Here is an 18,691-nt window from a genome sequence, read left to right as displayed (position 1 = left end):
TCTTATATCCTAAAGCAACTTTCTGCTGGCGTCCACCTCAAAATTCTACCTTTAGAAATATATATTCCTAGGTTAAAACATTGTCATTTATTGTAATTAGGGTAACCATTCTCCAAATTTGTCCAGGAGAGTCCCGGTTGATTCCTCTTGTCACAGCATGCCATCTGTGTTAGCATTTGTCCCTCAAAAAAAGAAGCTCCAATTGGACTTCAATCATGGTCATCTTATTATAATGCAGGACTCGTGACTAATAGCACATCAGGCTTTGTCAGTCACTGCCCCTTAATGTGATTGGATTCGTCAAATGTAGTCTGCCCTCAGAGACAGTGGAAAGCAGGTCTGGCGTGGGAAGAGGGAGGAAGGAGCAGTCCTGAAGACCCCTCGAACAACTTTGTGATGGCAAACAATAGCCAGGCCCATAGAGGTTTAAGGACAGTTGGGTGCCTTTGGGAGCATCATAGTTTTTCCTAGACTAGCAGTTCCAAGCCGTCTGTTTTCCAAGCCTGCCAAAATGAGGAGCTTTTGTGTGGGGCTGGGTCTTAACCAGATTCTTTTCATCTCATGAAATGATGATTTCGGCAAGAGACACCAGAACCAATGAAAGGTGTTTTATTATTTCCTTTTTATATTTTCTAGTATATATACTTTGGGGTGTAATATTCAGATACCACTTGCACAGCCTCTAGACTCTGGCAAATGTGTGATTCTTCACAGGTGGGTGATCCAAAATGCCCTAGCTGACAGAACTCACTTGATCTCAGGGAGGCACAGAAATTTTAATCCATAGCCCAACTCTATGAAGACCAGCATACAACTGTTGCAGAGGAGTTTTGAGGCTCTCCTTTATGTTTTCACCAGCAAACATTTGTGGCCTGAAGTTACACCTACTCAGAACTGTCTTCAAAGCAAGTTCAATGGTATCATCCAATCAAAACTCTTCCTGCCCCTGTCAGGGTATTCAAAGGCAGAGGGCTGTTTTTGTTGTTGTTCTCTTTTACTCTTTGATGAAAACATTAAACTACAAGCCAGCATTATTTTTGTATAAAATCTTACAAGAATTAAGAAAATGCTGTCCTTCCTAGTTGAAATAATATATTTTATCATCATGGGAAGTACAATAGTTTTAGTTATTTCTCTAAAGGCAGTGTTCTCGGCTTATTGATCCCAAGAGAAGACAGAATTGTGACACAGGAATAATAAAGACCCCCATCCCAAGGAAATTTTTTCCGAAAGTCTCCTTTAGTACCGTCTCTTCCATTCCCCTTAATATTCCTTTACCTTTCCAGTTACCCTGCTGATCCCAAGAACAGTTTGCTACAGGCTCAAGACCAAAATCTCTTTTCTGGAACTCGTTTTAAGATTTTCGTTTCTCATTCAGGTTGAAAATGACTTTTCTCTTGCCTACTTGAATGGAGTCTTGCTCTTTGGACATGTGCTGAAGACATTTCTTGAAAATGGAGAAAATGTTACCTCCACCAAATTTGCTCATGCTTTTCGGAACCTCACCTTTGAAGGTACTCGTCACCTAAGAACAAACAACAGCAACACCTAACTAACACTTTCTACAGAAAGCTGAATAAATATTGATCTTGTGGGTGGACTTTGGGAAGCAAATAAGGGGTTTGGCAATAGGTAGATCAATATATGGAGGCAAACATCACTCTATAAACTATGAGGGCATTGTTATTGATGACTGGACTTTAATTTATACTGTAGAATTTAGAATCTTTGGATATCAAAGAAAGAGCACATAGCTTAGGCCCTGTGGTTATGAACAAGCTCGTCACATGGCATTTTACACAGTGATGTCCTGACAGAGCTTGGAGACTAGCAAGAAGAGAAATATCCGTGCTTTGACTGGTCCTTCCATACTTCCGTTTCTATCCTTCAGAGATCAGGGACCCTGTGTTACCCCTCTAACTGTAACTCAAAACCTCTCATGACAATACCCCCCGACAAAATTCTCATAAAAATACCCCTGTTGAGGGACGAAATTTCTCAATGCATGTCCCTCTGAACTACAGGGATCAACACTCCCTTTCCACACAAGCTCCTATTGAAACTCTTTTCATTTCCCAGATCTCATCCAGATACTATGAAGAAATTTCCTTTTAGATTTAATGTCTGTTAAGAACAAGACCAATGATAATTGCGTTCTCTAGTGGGCCTTCAATCCTTACTCTGAAAAGCCTTTATCCTACTGCAGAATGGGTCTTCTCTTGGCTTTGGAGGACAACAGACAGCCAGCACTCAAGCCTGAGGCTGTGTCAATGTAGATGGTGTGTGACAATGATAAGAGAGATCACTTCTGCTCCCCTGAAGAAGCCAGAAAGGAGGGAGAAACAATCATTTATAAATATTCCCGTGTCCCATGTTCTTCTAGGCACTTTATGTACATTCTCTTTTCCCCCCATTTTTTCCCAGTTAATATACACATTATATAAAATGTACTACCTTAAGCATTTTTAGGTGTAGTTTAGTGTCATTAAGTTCATTTGTGTCATGTGCAGCTATCAACCACCATCCATCTCCAGAACTCCTTTCATCTTTTAAACTGAAATTTTATACCATTAAACAATAATTCCCCATTCTCCCCTCCCCCAGACCCTGGCAACCACCATTCTGTCTTTTGTCTCTATAACTTTGAGTACTCTATATATATCATGTAAGTGGAATCATACAGTATTTTTGTTTTTATGACTGCCTTATTTTACTTACTATAACAACCTCAAGGTTCAATCCATGTTGTAACATGTCATAAAGGATTCTTTTTTGATAATTTTTCTTTTTTTCTTTTAGCATTTTAAATATATCAACCCACTGCCTTCTGGCCTTCAGGTCTTCTTTTCTTTTTTTATTTTTATTTATTGGGGTGACAATTGTTAGTAAAATTACATAGATTTCAGGTGTACAATTCTGTATTACATCATCTATAAATCCCATTGTGTGTTCACCACCCAGAGTCAGTTCTCCTTCCATCACCATATATTTGATCCCCTTTACCCTCATCTCTCATCCCGCACCCCCCTTACCCTCTGGCAACCACTAAACTATTGTCTGTGTTTATGAGTTTTTGTTTGTCTTGTTCTTTTGTTGTTTTTGGTTTATATACCACATGTCAGTGAAATCATATGGTTCTCTGCCTTTTCTGTCTGACTTATTTCGCTTAGCATTATACTCGCAAGATCCATCCATGTTGTCACAAATGGTCCTATATCATCTTTTCTTACCACCAAATAGTATTCCATTGTGTATATATACCACAACTTCTTTATCCACTCATCTATCGAAGGACATTTTGGTTGTTTTCATGTCTTGGTGACCGTAAACAAAGCTGCAATGAACATTGGAGCACACGTGTCTTTATGCATAAATGTTTTCAGATTTTTTGGGTAGATACCCAGGAGAGGGATTGCTGGGTCATATGTAATTCTATTCGTAATTTTTTGAGGAGCCTCCACACTGCCTTCCATAATGGCTGCACCAGACTGCATTCCCACCAACAGTGTATGAGGGTTCCTTTTTTTTCCACAGCCTCTCCAATACTTGTTACTATTTGTCTTGTTGATGACAGCCATTCTGACTGGGGTGAGGTGATATCTCATTGTGGTTTTTATTTGCATTTCTCTGATGATTAGTGATGTTGAGCATTTTTTCATATGTCTATTTGCCATTTGTATGTCCTCTTTGGAGAAATGTCTCTTCAGGTCCTCTGCCCATTTTTCAATTGGGTTGTTTGCTTTTTGGTTGTTGAGTTGCATGCGTTCCTTCTATATTTTGGATATTAGCCCCTTATCGGAGGCACTGTTTGCAAAAATCTTCTCCCATTCAACTGGTTTCCTCTTTATTTTGTCAATGGTTTCTTTTGCTGTGCAGAAGCTTTTAAGTTTCATATAGTTCCATTCGTTTATTTTAGCTTTTACTTCCCTTGCCTTTGGAGTCAAATTCATAAAATGCTCTTTGAACCCAAGGTCCACAAGTTTAGTACCTACGTTTTCTTCTATGCAATTTATTGTGTCAGGTCTTATGCTTAAGTCTTTGATCCATTTTGAATTAATTTTGATACATGGTGACAGATAGCAGTCCAGTTTCATTCTTTTGCACGTGGCTTTCCATTTCTCCTAGCACCATTTGTTAAAGAGGCTGTCTTTTCTCCATTGTATGACTTTTGCTTCTTTGTCAAAAATTATCTGTCCATATTTATGTGGTTTTATTTCTGGGTTCTCAATTCTATTCCATTGGTTTATATGTCTGTTTTTCTGCCAATACCATGCTGTTTTTATTATTGTAGCCCTGTAGTACAAGCTAAAGTCAGGGAGTGCGATACCTCCAGTATTGTTCTTTTTCCTTAAGATTGCTTCGGCTATTCGGGGTCTTTTGTGGTTCCAAACAAATCTGATGTTTTTTTTGCACTATTTCTTTAAAAAATGCCATTGGGATTTTGATGGGGATTGTGTTAAATCTGTATATTGCTTTGGGTAATATGGCCATTTTAACTATGTTGATTCTTCCAATCCATGAGCACGGAATGTCTTTCCATTTCTTTGTGTCTTCTTCAATTTCTTTTAAAAATGTCTTATAGTTTTCAGCATATAGGTTTTTCACATCCTTGGTTACGTTTATTCCCAGGTATTTTATTCTTTTTGCTACAATTGCAAAAAGAATTGTTTTTTGTATTTCTTTTTCTGATATTTCATTGTTAGTAGCTGACAACTTTACTGTATTCGTGGATTGTTTCTAATAGCTTTTTGGTGGCGTCTTTAGGGTTTTCTATATATAGCATCATGTCATCTGCAAAGAGTGACAGTTTAACTTCTTTGTTCCCAATTTGGATGCCTTTTATTTCTTTCTCTTGCCTGATGGCTCTGGCAAGGACTTCCAACACTATGTTGAAAAGCAGAGGTGATAGGGGACAGCCCTGTCGTGTTCCTGAACGTAGAGCAAAGGGCTTCAGTTTTTCACCATTAATTATGAGATTAGCTGAGGGCTTGTCATATATGGCCTTTATTATGTTAAGGTATATTCCTTCTATATTCCTTCCACTATTTTACTTAGTGTTTTAATCATAAATGGATGTTGTATCTTGTCAAATGCTTTTTCTGCATCAATTGATATAATCATATGATTTTTGTCCTTTATTTTCTTTATGTGATGTATCACATTAATGGATTTTCATATGTTAAACCATCCTTGTGCCTCTGGGATGAACCCCACTTGGTCATGATAAATAACCTTTTTAATGCATTGTTGCATTCGATTTGCTAGAATTTTGTTTAGGATATTTGCATCTGTATTCATCAGAGATATTGGTCTGTAGTTTTCTTTACTTGTGTTGTCCTTACCAGGTTTTGGTATCAGGGTAATGTTGGCCTCATACAATGAGTTAGGGAGTACTGTCTCTTCTTCAATTTTTTGGAAGAGTTTGAGCAGGATTGGTATTAGATCCTGTTTGAAGGTTTGGTAGAATTCACTAGTGAAGCCATCTGGTCCTGGACTTTTGCTTTTGTGAAGGTTTTGAATGACTGATTCAACTTCGTTACTGGTGATCGGTCTGTTTAGATTTTCCAGTTCTTCATGGTTCAGCCTTGGAAGGCTATATGTTTCTAAGAACTTGTCCATTTCTTCTAGGTTATTGAATTTGGTGGCATATAGTCTTTCATAGTATTCTTGAATGATCCTTTGTATTTCTGTGGTATCCGTGATAACTTCCCCTTTTTCATTTCTGATTTTGTTAATTAGTGTCTTCTCTTTTTTTATCTTAGTGAGTCTAGTCAAGGGTTTGTCAATTTTGTTAATCTTTTCAAAGAACCAGCTCTTTATCACATTAATTTTTTCTATTGTCTTTTTGTTCTCTGTTTCATTTAGTTCTACTCTGATTTTTGTTATTTCCTTTCTTCCGCTGACCTTGGGTTTCACTTGTTCTTCTTTTTCTAGTTCTTTAAGGTGTAACATGAGGTTATTTATTTGGGATTTTTCTTGTTTCTTGAGAGAGGCCTGTAATGATATAAATTTCCCTCATAAAACTGCTTTCGCTGCGTCTCAAAAAATTTGGTAGGATGTATTTTCATTGTCATTTGTTTCTATGTATCTTTTGATCTCTCCCCTAATTTCTTCTTTGATCCGGTCATTCTTTAAAATTATGCTGTTTAATCTCCATGTATTTGTGTTTTTTCCTGCTTTCATTTTGCAGTTGATATCCAATTTTAAAGTCTTGTGATCAAAGAATATGCTTGGTATGATTTCAATCTTCTTAAATTTGCTGAGGCTGATTTAATGACCCAATATATTATCTATCCTTGAGAATGTTCCATGTACACTAGAAAAAAATGTATAGTCTGAGCACTTTTAGGATGAAGTGGTCAATATATGTCAATTATGTCCATTTCATCTAATGTGTCATTTAGGGCTGCTATTTCGTTATTTATTTTCTGTTTGGATGATCTATCCATAGCTGTCAATGAGGTATTTAATTCCCCTAGTATAATTGTGTTTTGGTCAATTTCTCCCTTTAGTTCTGTTAGTAGTTGCTTGGTATATTTCGGTGCTCCCTGATCATAAGTATTGATGACTGCTATGTCTTCTTGTTGTATAGTCCCCTTTACCATTATGAAGTGTCCATCTTTGTCTCTTGTTACCTTTTTCACCCTGAAGTCTGTTTCATCTGATATCAGTATGGCAATACCTGATTTTCTCTGGATACCATTTGCTTAGAGTGTCAATTTCCACCCTTTTACTTTGCGTCTATGCTTGTCCTTGTAGCTGAGATATGTCTCTTGGAGACAGCATATGGTTGGGTTTAGTTTTTTGATCCAATCTGCTACTCTGTGCCTTTTTATTGGTGAGTTCAGTCCATTTACATTTAGGGTGATTATTGATATGTAAGGATTTCCTGTCATTCTATCTTTAATTTTCTGGTAAGGCTGGTAAGTCTGTGTCTCCATTGTTTCTTTGCCTTTTTGTTGTTGTCTATTATTTCTGTGTGGTGGTATTCTATGATGTTTCCCTCTGTTTCTTCTTTTATTACAGTATATATTTCAGTTCTGAATTTTTCTTGTGTGGTTACCCTTAAGTTTGTGTGAAAGAAAGTTTGATATTTAGAGTATTCCATTTTGTTCAACACGCTTACTTTCTCCTTTCCCATATTCCGGTTCAGGCCTTTACTCCCCCCCTTTTTATGTTTTTGTTGCCACAAATTGTCCCTGTTGATGGTGGTCGAATAGCCTCCTTTAGTATTTCTTGTAGTGCAGGTCGTGTATTCCCTCAGCTTCTATATGTCTGGAAAGGTTTTTATTCCTCCTTCATACTTAAAGGATATCTTTGCTGGATATGTTATTCTTGGCTCATAATTTCTCTCTTTCAATAGTATGAATATTTGGTTCCACTCTCTCCTGGTTTGTAGAGTTTCTGCTGAAAAACCTTATGATAATCTAATGGGCTTTACTTTGTAAGTTACCGTCTTCTTTTCCCTGGCTGCCTTGAGGATTCTTTCTTTGTCATTGATTTTAGACAGCTTCAATACAATGTGCCTTGGAGAAGGCCTGTTGGGATTGAGGTAATTAGGTGTTCCATTTACTTCTTGGTTTCAAGGAGCCAGTTCTCTCCACAAGTTTGGGAAGTTCTCATCGACAATTTGAATATATTCTCTGTTCCCTTCTTTCTTTCTTCTCCTTCTGGTATGCCCATTATTCTTATATTGCTCTTTCTGATCGAGTCAGAAAGTTCTTGTAGAGTTCTTTCATTTCTTTTAAGTCTCAAGTCTCTTTCTTCTTCCATTCATGTCATTTCCAGGTTTCTATCTTCCATGTCACTGATTCTTTCCTCCATCTGGTCAACTCTACTACCTAAGCTGGCTATTTCATTCTTAATTTCTTCTATTGAGTTCTTAATCTCCAGATATTCTTTTTGGTTCTTTTTTAAAATTTCAATCTCTTTCATAAAATGCTCATGTTGTTCTTTGTGTTACTGAGTTCATTGAAGTGCTTTTCTGTGTTTTCTTGAATCTCGTTGAGTTTTTTTCAGAACTGCAATCTTGAATTCTCTGTCATTTAAGTCACTTATTTCCATATCTTTAAGTTCCTTTTCTGGAGACTTTTCACTTTCTTTCTGAGCTGTCTTGTTGCCTTGGTTATTCCTGCCAATGACTGATTTATTATTTCTCTTCTAGACATCTACAGGAGTAGCTTCTGGAACAGGTTGATAGGAAGAGGTCTTTCTTTTGTTTTCCAGTACGTGTTGGTAGAATGTTTTATTTTCTCTCTGACTGCAGTCTTTTTTTCTCTCTCACACATGGTAGTGCTATGTTTTCTCTGCACTATTCCAGCTTCTCACAAAATGGGGGGGATTCCCTGGGAGACAGGCTTCTCCTCTGTTAATAGTTCGCCTGGGTCACATGGTGCAGTGTCCATGTGGGTATGCGGAGAGCTTTTGAAGTTCCAAAGCTCTTCCTGCACCAGATTCAAAGCCTGTATGTTTCACAGATTTTCTAATGAGAAATCTGGTAGCGATCTCATTGAGTGGCCTTAGTATGTGACAAATCACTTCTCTTGTGCTGCTTTTAAAATTCTCTCTTTGACTTTGTCTTTTGACAGTTTTATTATAATGTCTTGGTGTGAGTCTCTTTGAATTCACCTTACTTGAAGAAATTCACCTTACTTGAGCTTCTTGCATGTTTCCATTCACGTCTTTGATCAAATTTGGGAAGTTTTGGGACATTATTACTTTCAATATTCTCTCTACCCCTTTCTCTCTCTCTTCTCCTGGGATTTCCACAATGCATATGTTGGTCTGCTTGATGATGTTCCACAAGTCCCTTAGGTTCCTTTCACTTTTCTTCGATCTTTTTTCTTTCCGTTCCTCAGACTCAATAATTGCCATTTTCTTATCTTCATATTTGCTGAGTCTTCTGCAAGATCTTCTACATGGATTTTGAATCCATGTAGTGAATTTTTCATTTCAGCTATTGTACTTTTCATTTCCAGAATTTCTTTTTGGTTTCTATTTTTAGATTTTCTTTCTCTTTCTGTATATTTTTATTTTTTTTATGCATCATTTTCTTGACTTTATCCATGTCTTCTTTTAGTTCTTTGAGCATCTTTAAGACAGTAGTTTTTAAAAAATTTTAAAATTAGTTTCAGGTGTACAAAGCAATGTAATAGTCAGACATTTATTCCCCTCATAAAATGATAACCCACCCCCCAAGCTACTATCTCTCTGACATCTTTTATAGCTGTTACAATACCATTGACTATCTCCCCTACGTTACACTCCATATCCTGTGACTATATCTACCTATATATTTAGTTATAGTTGACATTCAATACTACTTCAGCTCTTCAGGTGTATAGCGCATTGGTCAGGCATCTACACAGTCTATGTCGTGATCCCCCGATAAGTCCAGTGTCCATCTGGCACCTTACATGATCTTTACAACATTATTGATTGTCTTCCCCATACTGTAGTAACTATCAATTTGTATTTCTTAATGCCGTCACCTTTTTCACCCTGCCCCCAACCCCATTCCCATCTAGCACCCTGATAGAGCTAGTACCTATCTGGCACCACACCTTGTTATTACAATATTATTGACTATATCCCTTATGCTATAACCCACATCCCCATGATTACTGTATAACACCCCATTTGTACTTCTTAATCCCTTTCACTTTCACCCATCCTTTACCCCCCTCCCATCTTAAAGACGTCCCTCTAAGATTCCTTATAATACTGGTTCGATGGTGATGAATTCCATCAGCTTTTTCTTGTCTGGGAAGCTCCTTGTCTGTCCTTCAATTGTAAATGACAGACTTGCTGAGTGGAGCAATCTTGGTTGTATGTCGTTGCTTTTCATCACTTTGAATATTTCCTGCCACTCCCTTCTTACCTGCAAAGTTTCTGTTGAGAAATCAGCTGAGAGTCTTATGGGGGCTCCCTTGTAGGTAACTAACTGCTTTTCTCTTGCTGCTTTTAAAATTCTCTCTTTGAATTTAACCTTTGGCATTTTAATTATGATGGTGTTGGTCTTGGTGTTGGCCTCTTTGGGTTTATCTTTTTTGGAACTCTCTGTGCTTCCTGGGCTTGTATGTCTATTTCCTTCACCAGGTTAGGAAAGTTTTCTGTCATTATTTCTTCAAATAAATTTTCAATTCCTTGCTGTCTCTCTTCTCCTTCTGGTACCCCTTTAATGTGAATGTTGGTATGCTTGATATTGTCTGGAGGTCCCTTAAAGTCTCCTCAGCTTTTTGGATTCTTTTTGCTTTTTGCTTTTCTGGTTGGTGTTTTCTGCTACTTTATCTTTCACATCACTGGTTGGATCCTCTGCTTCATCTAATCTACTGTTGATTCTCTGTAATATGTTCTAGTTTCCATTATTGTATCCTTTATTTCTAACTGGTTCTTTTTTATGGTTTCCATCTCCATTTTTATGTTTCCTATCTCTCTGTTGAAGTTCTCCCTGAAATCATTGAGCATTCTTATAAACCGTGGTTGGAACTCTGCGTCTGATAGATTGCTTCGATTGCTTATCTCCATTTCGCTTCGTTCTTTTTTTGGAGCTTTGTTCTATTCATTTATTTAGGACATGTTTCTTTGTCTCCCCACTTTGGCTGCCTCCCTGTGTTTGTTTCTATATATTAGGTACGGCTGCTATGTCTTCCAGTATTAGTAAAGTGCCCTTATGTAGTAGATGTGCTGTGGGGTTCAGTGGCACAGTCTTTCTGGTCACCTGAGCCACGTGCTCCAGCTGTGTCCCTTTTGTGGGTTGTGTGTGCCCTCCTCTTGTAGTTGAGCCTTGGTTGATAATTGCACATCAGTGTGAGGGATTGAACTTTGGGTTCACTTGTTGTGAGGATAAGATAGTAGCTTTAAAGCCTTTGTCTAATAGATCCACCATCAGGTCCTTTTCAGGGATAGTTTCTGTTACCTCATTTTTTCTTTTGAATGGGCCATACTTTCCTGTTTCTGTATGCCTTGTAATTTTTTGTTGTTGTTGAAAACTGGACGTTGAATATAATAATGTGGTAATTCTGGAAATCACATGAGGAATAAGAAATTCTTCCCTGGGAAATTCCCCATTCTCCCCTGGGGAATTTCCCATTCCCCAGAGTTTGTTGTTTTTGTTTTTGTTTTTATTGTTGTAGGCTGTCTCTATGCTGAGGATCAGCCTAAGGTATAAAACATATGGCCTTCTCAGGTCTTTTCTGAGCTTCTGGCCTCCCTGGGCATGTTCCAGGACTTTCTAATTTCCCCCATATTTGCAGTTGCTTGAATGTCCTTCTTGTCAATGTCTGACTCTCATAGAGGTAAAAGAAAAAAATGAATGGGGTGAAATGGGCATTAGCCCTTTACCCCCTGAAAGTCATATCAGCAGAGGGGATAGGGTTTGCAACAATGGGACGCAGATACAACAATGGCTGCCATGTTTTTGTCTGCACCTCTGTAATCATTAGTAAGAATCAGCAATCAGAGCACACAGATCTCCAATATCTGGAGGACAGGTCTCTCTTTTTTGTTCACCCTGGTTCCTGCAAGCTGTGTGTGAGCTGCTCCAGGAACACATGCACAGCTGTCTGCCACAGGACTGAGGGGTGGAGGAATAAGTAGCTGCTGCTCTGCTAAGAGCTGAAATGGACCAAAATGAATCACAATTGACCATCTAAGCCTTCCCCCCCTGGAAGTTGCAAGCCTTCAGTAGAACTCAGAGTTCCATAATATTTACATCAGACAGATTCTGCCAGTGCAATGAGTGTCTAAGTGAGGAGACAGATTTCTGATACTTCCTACTGTACCATCTTTTCAGAATCCCCTTATGTGTATTCTTAATTTTATCATATCCGTAATCATGGTCAAGGATCTTAATGGCCATTCACACAGGCTCAGACCCAGGAGACATTTGTTTATGTCCTAGTTTAGCCACCTACTAGCTGTACAAGCTGGAGCAAGTTACTTAAATCTCAGCCTCAGATTTCTCATCAATAAAATGGAGATAATAGCTTCTGTATCATGGTATTTCAAGAAGAATAAAATGATAAATGCATATAAAGCACTTAGCACAGAGCCTGATATAGTAAACACAAAATAAATATCAGCTATTCTGTTGAACCATATGAAATTGCTGATATTTGATCTTTCTTTTTTTACCTAAAGAGCCATATCATAGGTTTATCCCATACTGCTATTATTTCATAGATGAGAAACTAAGACACAGAAAACTTAGTAATTTTCTCAATGTCTTCACAGCCAGTAAGCGGTAGTGAAGGGATGTTGATCTTCTTACAATCTAAGTTGTGTTATACAGTGACATACACATTGTGATAATAGTTTAATAAATATTCTTAGCAGTTTAATAAATATTCTTAGCAAAAACTTCTCACTAATAATTAGGAGTTGACTGAGTGTATTTAGTGCCACTGTAAATGCAATGAAAAATATGTTTCCTTTCCACTAAATAAGATCTCTCATAAATATCTCCTCAGAGATCTCAGGGCCAAAAACCAATGCAGATACCCTCAGATTAGATGATTTAGGTCAACACTTTTTCAGTAAAATAAAGCATTTTGAACCCATTTCATGTCCTGAATCAGGATCTAACTGGTCTTTCAGTCAAGAAGTTAACAAAGGCCTCTAACTCTTTCTGATTTTGCCCTAGGGTATACGGGTTCTGTGACTTTGGATGACTGTGGGGATATTGACAACACTATGGTACTTCTGTATACCAATGTGGAGACCAAAAAAGTATGTCGATTTCTTATCAGGAACTTGGGGTGAAGTGACTGAATATGGAGGGATAATTGGGAGGCTGGTAATAGTGAAGGAATTAGATAAATTATGTTTAGAAATTGGAAGTTAGTTTAGTTCAGATTCACAATTATGCCCCACTTGGAGCAGTATTCCTTAAACATTTTGACCCATGGAATTTTTATTCAGAATATCACTCTATTTACTATATTAAAAAAAATACCACCTAGAATACATTCATATGAAGACCAGATTATTGATGGGGTACCAATGATAAGATGACACTTCTCTCCTAAGAATTGTTTATTCATTTCCACAACTAAAATTTTCAGTGAAACATTCCCTGTTCTCTCCATCTGAACTCACATGAAAATCATTATCGTAGCTGTATTCCCTTGGCACATATAAACAGCCCTATAATTTATGATTTTATGCACATTAGTATGTCTTTTCTCCTCACCTACAAAGTAGGTTCTTTAAAGAAAAGGAGTGAGTCTTACCTCTACATGTCTCCAGTGCTTAGCTTCTTATCTGGCATATTGTTGATAGCTGATCAGCATTTCATTTTAAAACAAAACATCTGTCTTTATGTCACCCAAAGTTGTACCTATCACAAACTACGAAAGCCACTATTATAGCCAATCAAATGATCAATAGAAGGCTTTTGTATTTATGGGGTTGGGTCCTGACGTAACTAGAAATCTAAGACAAAAATTTATTCATTTTAATGTAATTTTGCAGTGTGAGAATTATGACATCCTTAATCATATATTGAATATATGTATTGACCCAGCTTTGTAAAAGGTAACTGTAGTGGAAAATATGGAAAGGTAGAGAAAAATGCCCAGATTGAGAAAGTTAAACCAGAAATTCAGGTGCAGCATTTCAGAAACATATTCCAAAAATATCAGTTACTATACTGGACCTTTAACATAATGCTATATTTAGCATACAGTCCATGGGAATACCTTAAAATAAGATCCCCTCCATGCATCAGTGACTAGCAGTAACAACAAAGTAACTACACTCCCTTCTAAGTTATTTGCACCTGGGATGAGAGGCAGATACCTGTGGTAAGATCCTATGTCAGCCTCATGACTGTTGTTCAAAATAAAAAAATGTTGTTCTGTGCATTCACTTTTTTGAAGGAAAATCTAGTTGAATTTTTCAATAATCTAATGTCACTAATTGTACTGTATAATATGCGTATATGGGGAAATCAGGTATTAATTTTCAAAACATATGGCTATAGATAAATTATTGTTTCCAGAGTAGGTCTCAGTAGAGAGTCAATGTACCATACCCTAATATATAGCAAATTTCCTTTCAATACATGCAATTATAGATTCTGCTCTCAAGTTAAGAGTGTACTTTTGAGGATGTAAAACTTTTATCCAGAATGTTTTGAAGGAATGATGGTAAATTTAGAAGGATGACTATTTCTCAGATGTCTTTTATAATGCTGATTCATTATATGCAGCAGCAATTTAAGGATATATTAATATTCCCATTGGCAGATTACTTAAAAGTATTTTATCTTAAAAACCTATTGTCGTGTATAAGAAAGCACATTAGAAGAAAGTGATAGAAGAGATTCGAAAATTATGTAATTGATAAACCTTAAGAAATGTAGAATTATATTACAGCCCCTTGATAAGTATAAAAATGGATAATGGATTTTAGCTGTAGCACATTTTCTCAACACATCATTTCAATAGAAACTTAATATTATGGCAGACATTGGCGCTTCACTAGTCATGTGACTTGGAGCTAGTTATTTAATTTTTCTTGGCCTTGATTTTAACCTTTGCAAAATGAAAGACTTGAACCAGTTCTCTAAAGACCCAAGGAATTGGTGTTGGACAAGCATAGTGCATGGTCATAAAAAAAGATAGAAAACGAATTGACTCACATGGAACTTACATTCAAATTTGTTCTGTGAAGAAATAAATGGATCCTAACTAGCTCTCTGGCTGGTTAACATTATCTTGTTGCACTGAGAACTATTACTGTGAAATTCAAATGTCATTGGACGGATGGTCAACTTCATCAGAACTTGTTCTAAAATGTTTTTTTCTGTTCATCCTTCTTCTTCATGCCCGAGCACAGTATCAGCGTCTTTTGTCCTATGACTCTCGCAAGAATGAGACTTTTTATGTGGATATGAACCCCACATTCATCTGGAACAACCAAAAACTTCCTAACGATACTCCAGGCCAGGGTAAGATGTCCGTAGTGAATTTTCTTTGCTTAAAATTGTTTTTCTGAGAAGGAGAGTAAATTCTATAGTTTATGCAATGAGTCTGAGTTTTTTGTTTTGTTTATTGTCTGAATTATATTTGCCAGGTTTGTAAATGAGGATTTCCCTGCACAACAAATGATATTATAGTTCTGATCTAACACTGAAAATATTTCTATTCTAACTTTAGTTATACCTCTTTAATATGTATCCTACTGACCTTTCGACATAAATTATCCTGTAGAAAACTAGGTTTGACAATTGGCAAAAGGAACACAGCGACATATATTCTTACTCCATGTACATGTTATTGTAATCAACTCAAAGAATACATATTTCAGCAAGGAATACTTGATGTCATCAGGCTGAGGGGTGGTCAATAAGCATGGCCTCTGAAGTCTCCCCCCCATTCCTTCATAGGACACATATGTGGGTTATAATGATGGCTACCCACCTATTTAAGATGAGGTACTATCATATCATGGCAAGCCCTAATATGACCAGGCCTTCACCCATGCAGGCTACAGTACAACTATACAACATTGGACATCACTGACAGGGCCGGCCAAGTATGTCCTGGGCAACACAGTCTCAGGACAGTCTGTCTTTGACAGGCTTGGTCAAGGAGTGAACAGTAAGTAACTCCATGTTAACTAATCTATTTTTTAATTTGGACAAACATTTATGCCCAAAGATGGAAAAAAGAAAAAAAAAGTGGAAAAACCCTTAGTAAAATGACTTAGAACAATATAATCATAAATGAAGCATCACACAACCAATGAAAAATAATTATTTACAAAGAGGGAAAAAGACTTATATTGTAAAGTAATAGGAAAATACAGCTTTTTAATTTAAGAATCTAACTTTGCAAAACAATAAATAGAAAAAAGACTAGAAAATATGCTAACGTGTTAATAGTATTTGCCACTGAGTAATAGGATCCTAGAGGATTTTTTGGTTTCTATGTTTTTCTTAGTTTTCCAAATTTTCCATAGTGACTCAGTATTAATTTACCATTTAAAAATATTAAAAATTATAAACTAGAAATATTTCTATCACAGCCCTGCTCTACAGACAGCAACTTTGAAATATTGATCTGACTTAAAGAGAACAGTTCTGGTTTGATGAGTTTGCTTGTGTTAAAGCTATTAGTAGGTTTCCAGTCATATTGAGCTCCATGAGTCAAATTTGGTTCAAAATGACCCCTGTGTTTTTATCCAATAAGCATGAACAGTTGACTGAAGCAAAGAGGGAGATGGGAAGTGAGTATCCCATTCTTCTAAACTATAAGCAGTCCTGAGCTGACTTCAGATTTACTGTTAGCATTGCTTTTTAAAGTTGATTTCTTTTCTATAGCAAACTTTTTTTATATTTCTAGAACAATCTTCAAGCTCCCTAGGTTTCACACCAAACTTGACTTCTGAAATATATCTCCTTTCTCACAGATTTCAGTAACTTTTGTATTTAGAATTATTTTTTCTTTCTCCTTAATTACCACTCTCAGTGACAATATTAGGTTTGGATTTTTAATCTGTTTCTTTAAGAGGTTTAAGATATTTTGGTTACTGAATAGAAGGTCTGTGCTTTGTAAGTACTAAACTTCTCAAAAAGTAATTTCTGAGAGAGTTCTCATTATTTACCTAAAAGAGATCACATTAAATATTCTTATTATATATGACAGGAGCATAGCATCATCCTGGGCAATTTCACTTCGTCCTCAGTTAACTAGAAAATTCAGTTATCCAAAGCTTTTCATTACTCAACTATTACTACATTTAGTTGTAAACTTTACAAATAAAGTAACTCAATCTTTCAAATAGTATGCAAATAAGATAGTCACGTTTGGCCTTTTACCTGTGTACCCAACTGCCAACTGAGTAACAAACTTTCATCTGGAGATTACACTGTCCATCTTTTCATTAATTCAGCAAAGATTTACCTAGTGCCAGGTGATATTCTAAGCACCTAGGAGAGCAATGGACAACACAGATTTGGTTCCTGTTCCCATCCTAGCCTTCATCCTCTGCCTCCTGGATTATAATAGCATCCAGCTGACTTCCTGCTTCAGTCCTGCCTCCAGCGCACCTCCAATCCCCCCAGCACTGCCACCAGAATGACAGTATGATCCCATTCAGATTTCCACACTGTTGCTAATACTTCATTTGACAGCACCACTTTTCCTACAGAGTAAAGTGCAAGTGACTTATTATAGCACAAAACATCCACAATCTTCTGCATCTCCAGCCTTTTTATCTTACCTGAAACCCCTTCCCCACTCTCTCAACTTCTTTCTACTTTCTTAAAGTAAGGTACCTGCAACTTCATGCTCTGTGTCCTTATTGATGCTCCTCCCTCTAACTAAAATTTATCACACTCCCATGCAACAGGTAAACAACCACTCACTCTCGGTATTTAACTTGGAGTTCACCTTTGCTAAGCTTTTTCTTAGAATCTCAGGAGATTATTGAGCTTGCCCTTATCCTACCAGACTTTTAGCATAGTACTTATATCCCACTTATTTGTTTACACATCTTTTTATACCATACACTATATGTGTGCGGTTCATTCTTTACTTATATTTTCTTGTCTCAACACAGTGCCTTGGAAGGAAGGAAGGAAGGAAGGAAGGAAGGAAGGAAGGAAGGAAGGAAGGAAGGAAGGAAGGAAGGAAGGAAGGAAGGAAGGGGAAGGAAGGAAAGAAGGAAGTCAACACTAATCTATGCAGTGTAATTTTAGTCAATTTACTTCTTTAAGTAGGAGTATCTTCCTCTTTTAATTCAGTAGATTTGTTAACTGATCCCAAGTTTCTTTCTAAGTATCATGTCATATGAACTTGGGGTTATACACTCAATCTGCATTCATTGTGAATCACATTAAATAGAATGTGATAACCAGAGCAGCCACCAGAAGGCAGCAGAAGCTTAGCCTTAGAACTAATTTGAGCCTGTGACTTATCTAATAAGCAAAACTAAAAAGTACGTTGAATTCAGAATTACTATATTTATATAGTATATGGTATACTTAAATACCATAATTAGATTTAGTGTAGTGAAATGACTGTGGGAAGCTGATAGGAAATGAGATGGGCTGAGGACCCACAGATAGGAGTCCCCCATATTTCCTCCAATTCATGTTCTAGTCCACAGCATGTGTAATTTTAGAAGATGAATGAGTAGAATCACCCACCTTGTTGAAACTGCATTTCTTACATTCACTTTTGTTTTCTGTGTGGGGTTGGGGGTATGAGAGTGGAGGTAGTAGTGATGGTGGTGGTGATGGAAACGGTGATTATAGTAATAAACAGAATTGATCAAAGTCAGATGTGCCCACAATGGTATTAATGCTATTAATTCCAAGTTAGTAGTAATTTATTTCTGTCCTGATGAGACTAGAAATCTAGAGCTCATGCTTTCACTGTTTCAAGTTTCCCCTTAGCAGAAAACAAGATACTAAGCAGAGGCAAAGTCATATGTTAGCAAAGCATAAATCCTTCCAATTAACCCCTAATAGAAAGGTGTTACAATATTAACCCCAAGCTAAACCCTCTACCTCAAAAAAAAAAAAAGGTTCGTTCATTAGAAGGAAATAATGTGATGAAACAAAAACAGTTTAAAAATACATGTGACGTGTGAGATAAGTCTAAAGGCATAAGAGGTGTTTTGGTTTTTTTTAAATATAAACTCATCTACATATTTTAACATTTGGGCATTTTTTCCTCGC

General features: G+C 36.8%; 1 protein-coding gene across 1 annotated transcript in view; it reads left to right on the top strand.

The window, feature by feature from the left end:
- Positions 1 to 18,691, top strand: part of GUCY2C (guanylate cyclase 2C) — a gene marked incomplete at both ends in the record, with an annotated part of 70,286 nt that overhangs the window by 17,364 nt on the left and 34,231 nt on the right. The window contains 3 exons of the mRNA XM_081059543.1: positions 1,379 to 1,514; positions 12,644 to 12,729; positions 14,842 to 14,953. Coding sequence (XP_080915669.1) covers positions 1,379 to 1,514; positions 12,644 to 12,729; positions 14,842 to 14,953 — 334 coding nt within the window. The remainder of the gene's footprint in view (positions 1 to 1,378; positions 1,515 to 12,643; positions 12,730 to 14,841; positions 14,954 to 18,691) is intronic.

Source organism: Rhinolophus hipposideros (genome assembly GCF_964194185.1).
Source record: "Rhinolophus hipposideros genome assembly, chromosome: 9".
Lineage (NCBI taxonomy): Eukaryota > Metazoa > Chordata > Mammalia > Chiroptera > Rhinolophidae > Rhinolophus > Rhinolophus hipposideros.
This window is presented reverse-complemented; position numbering and strand designations above follow the sequence as displayed.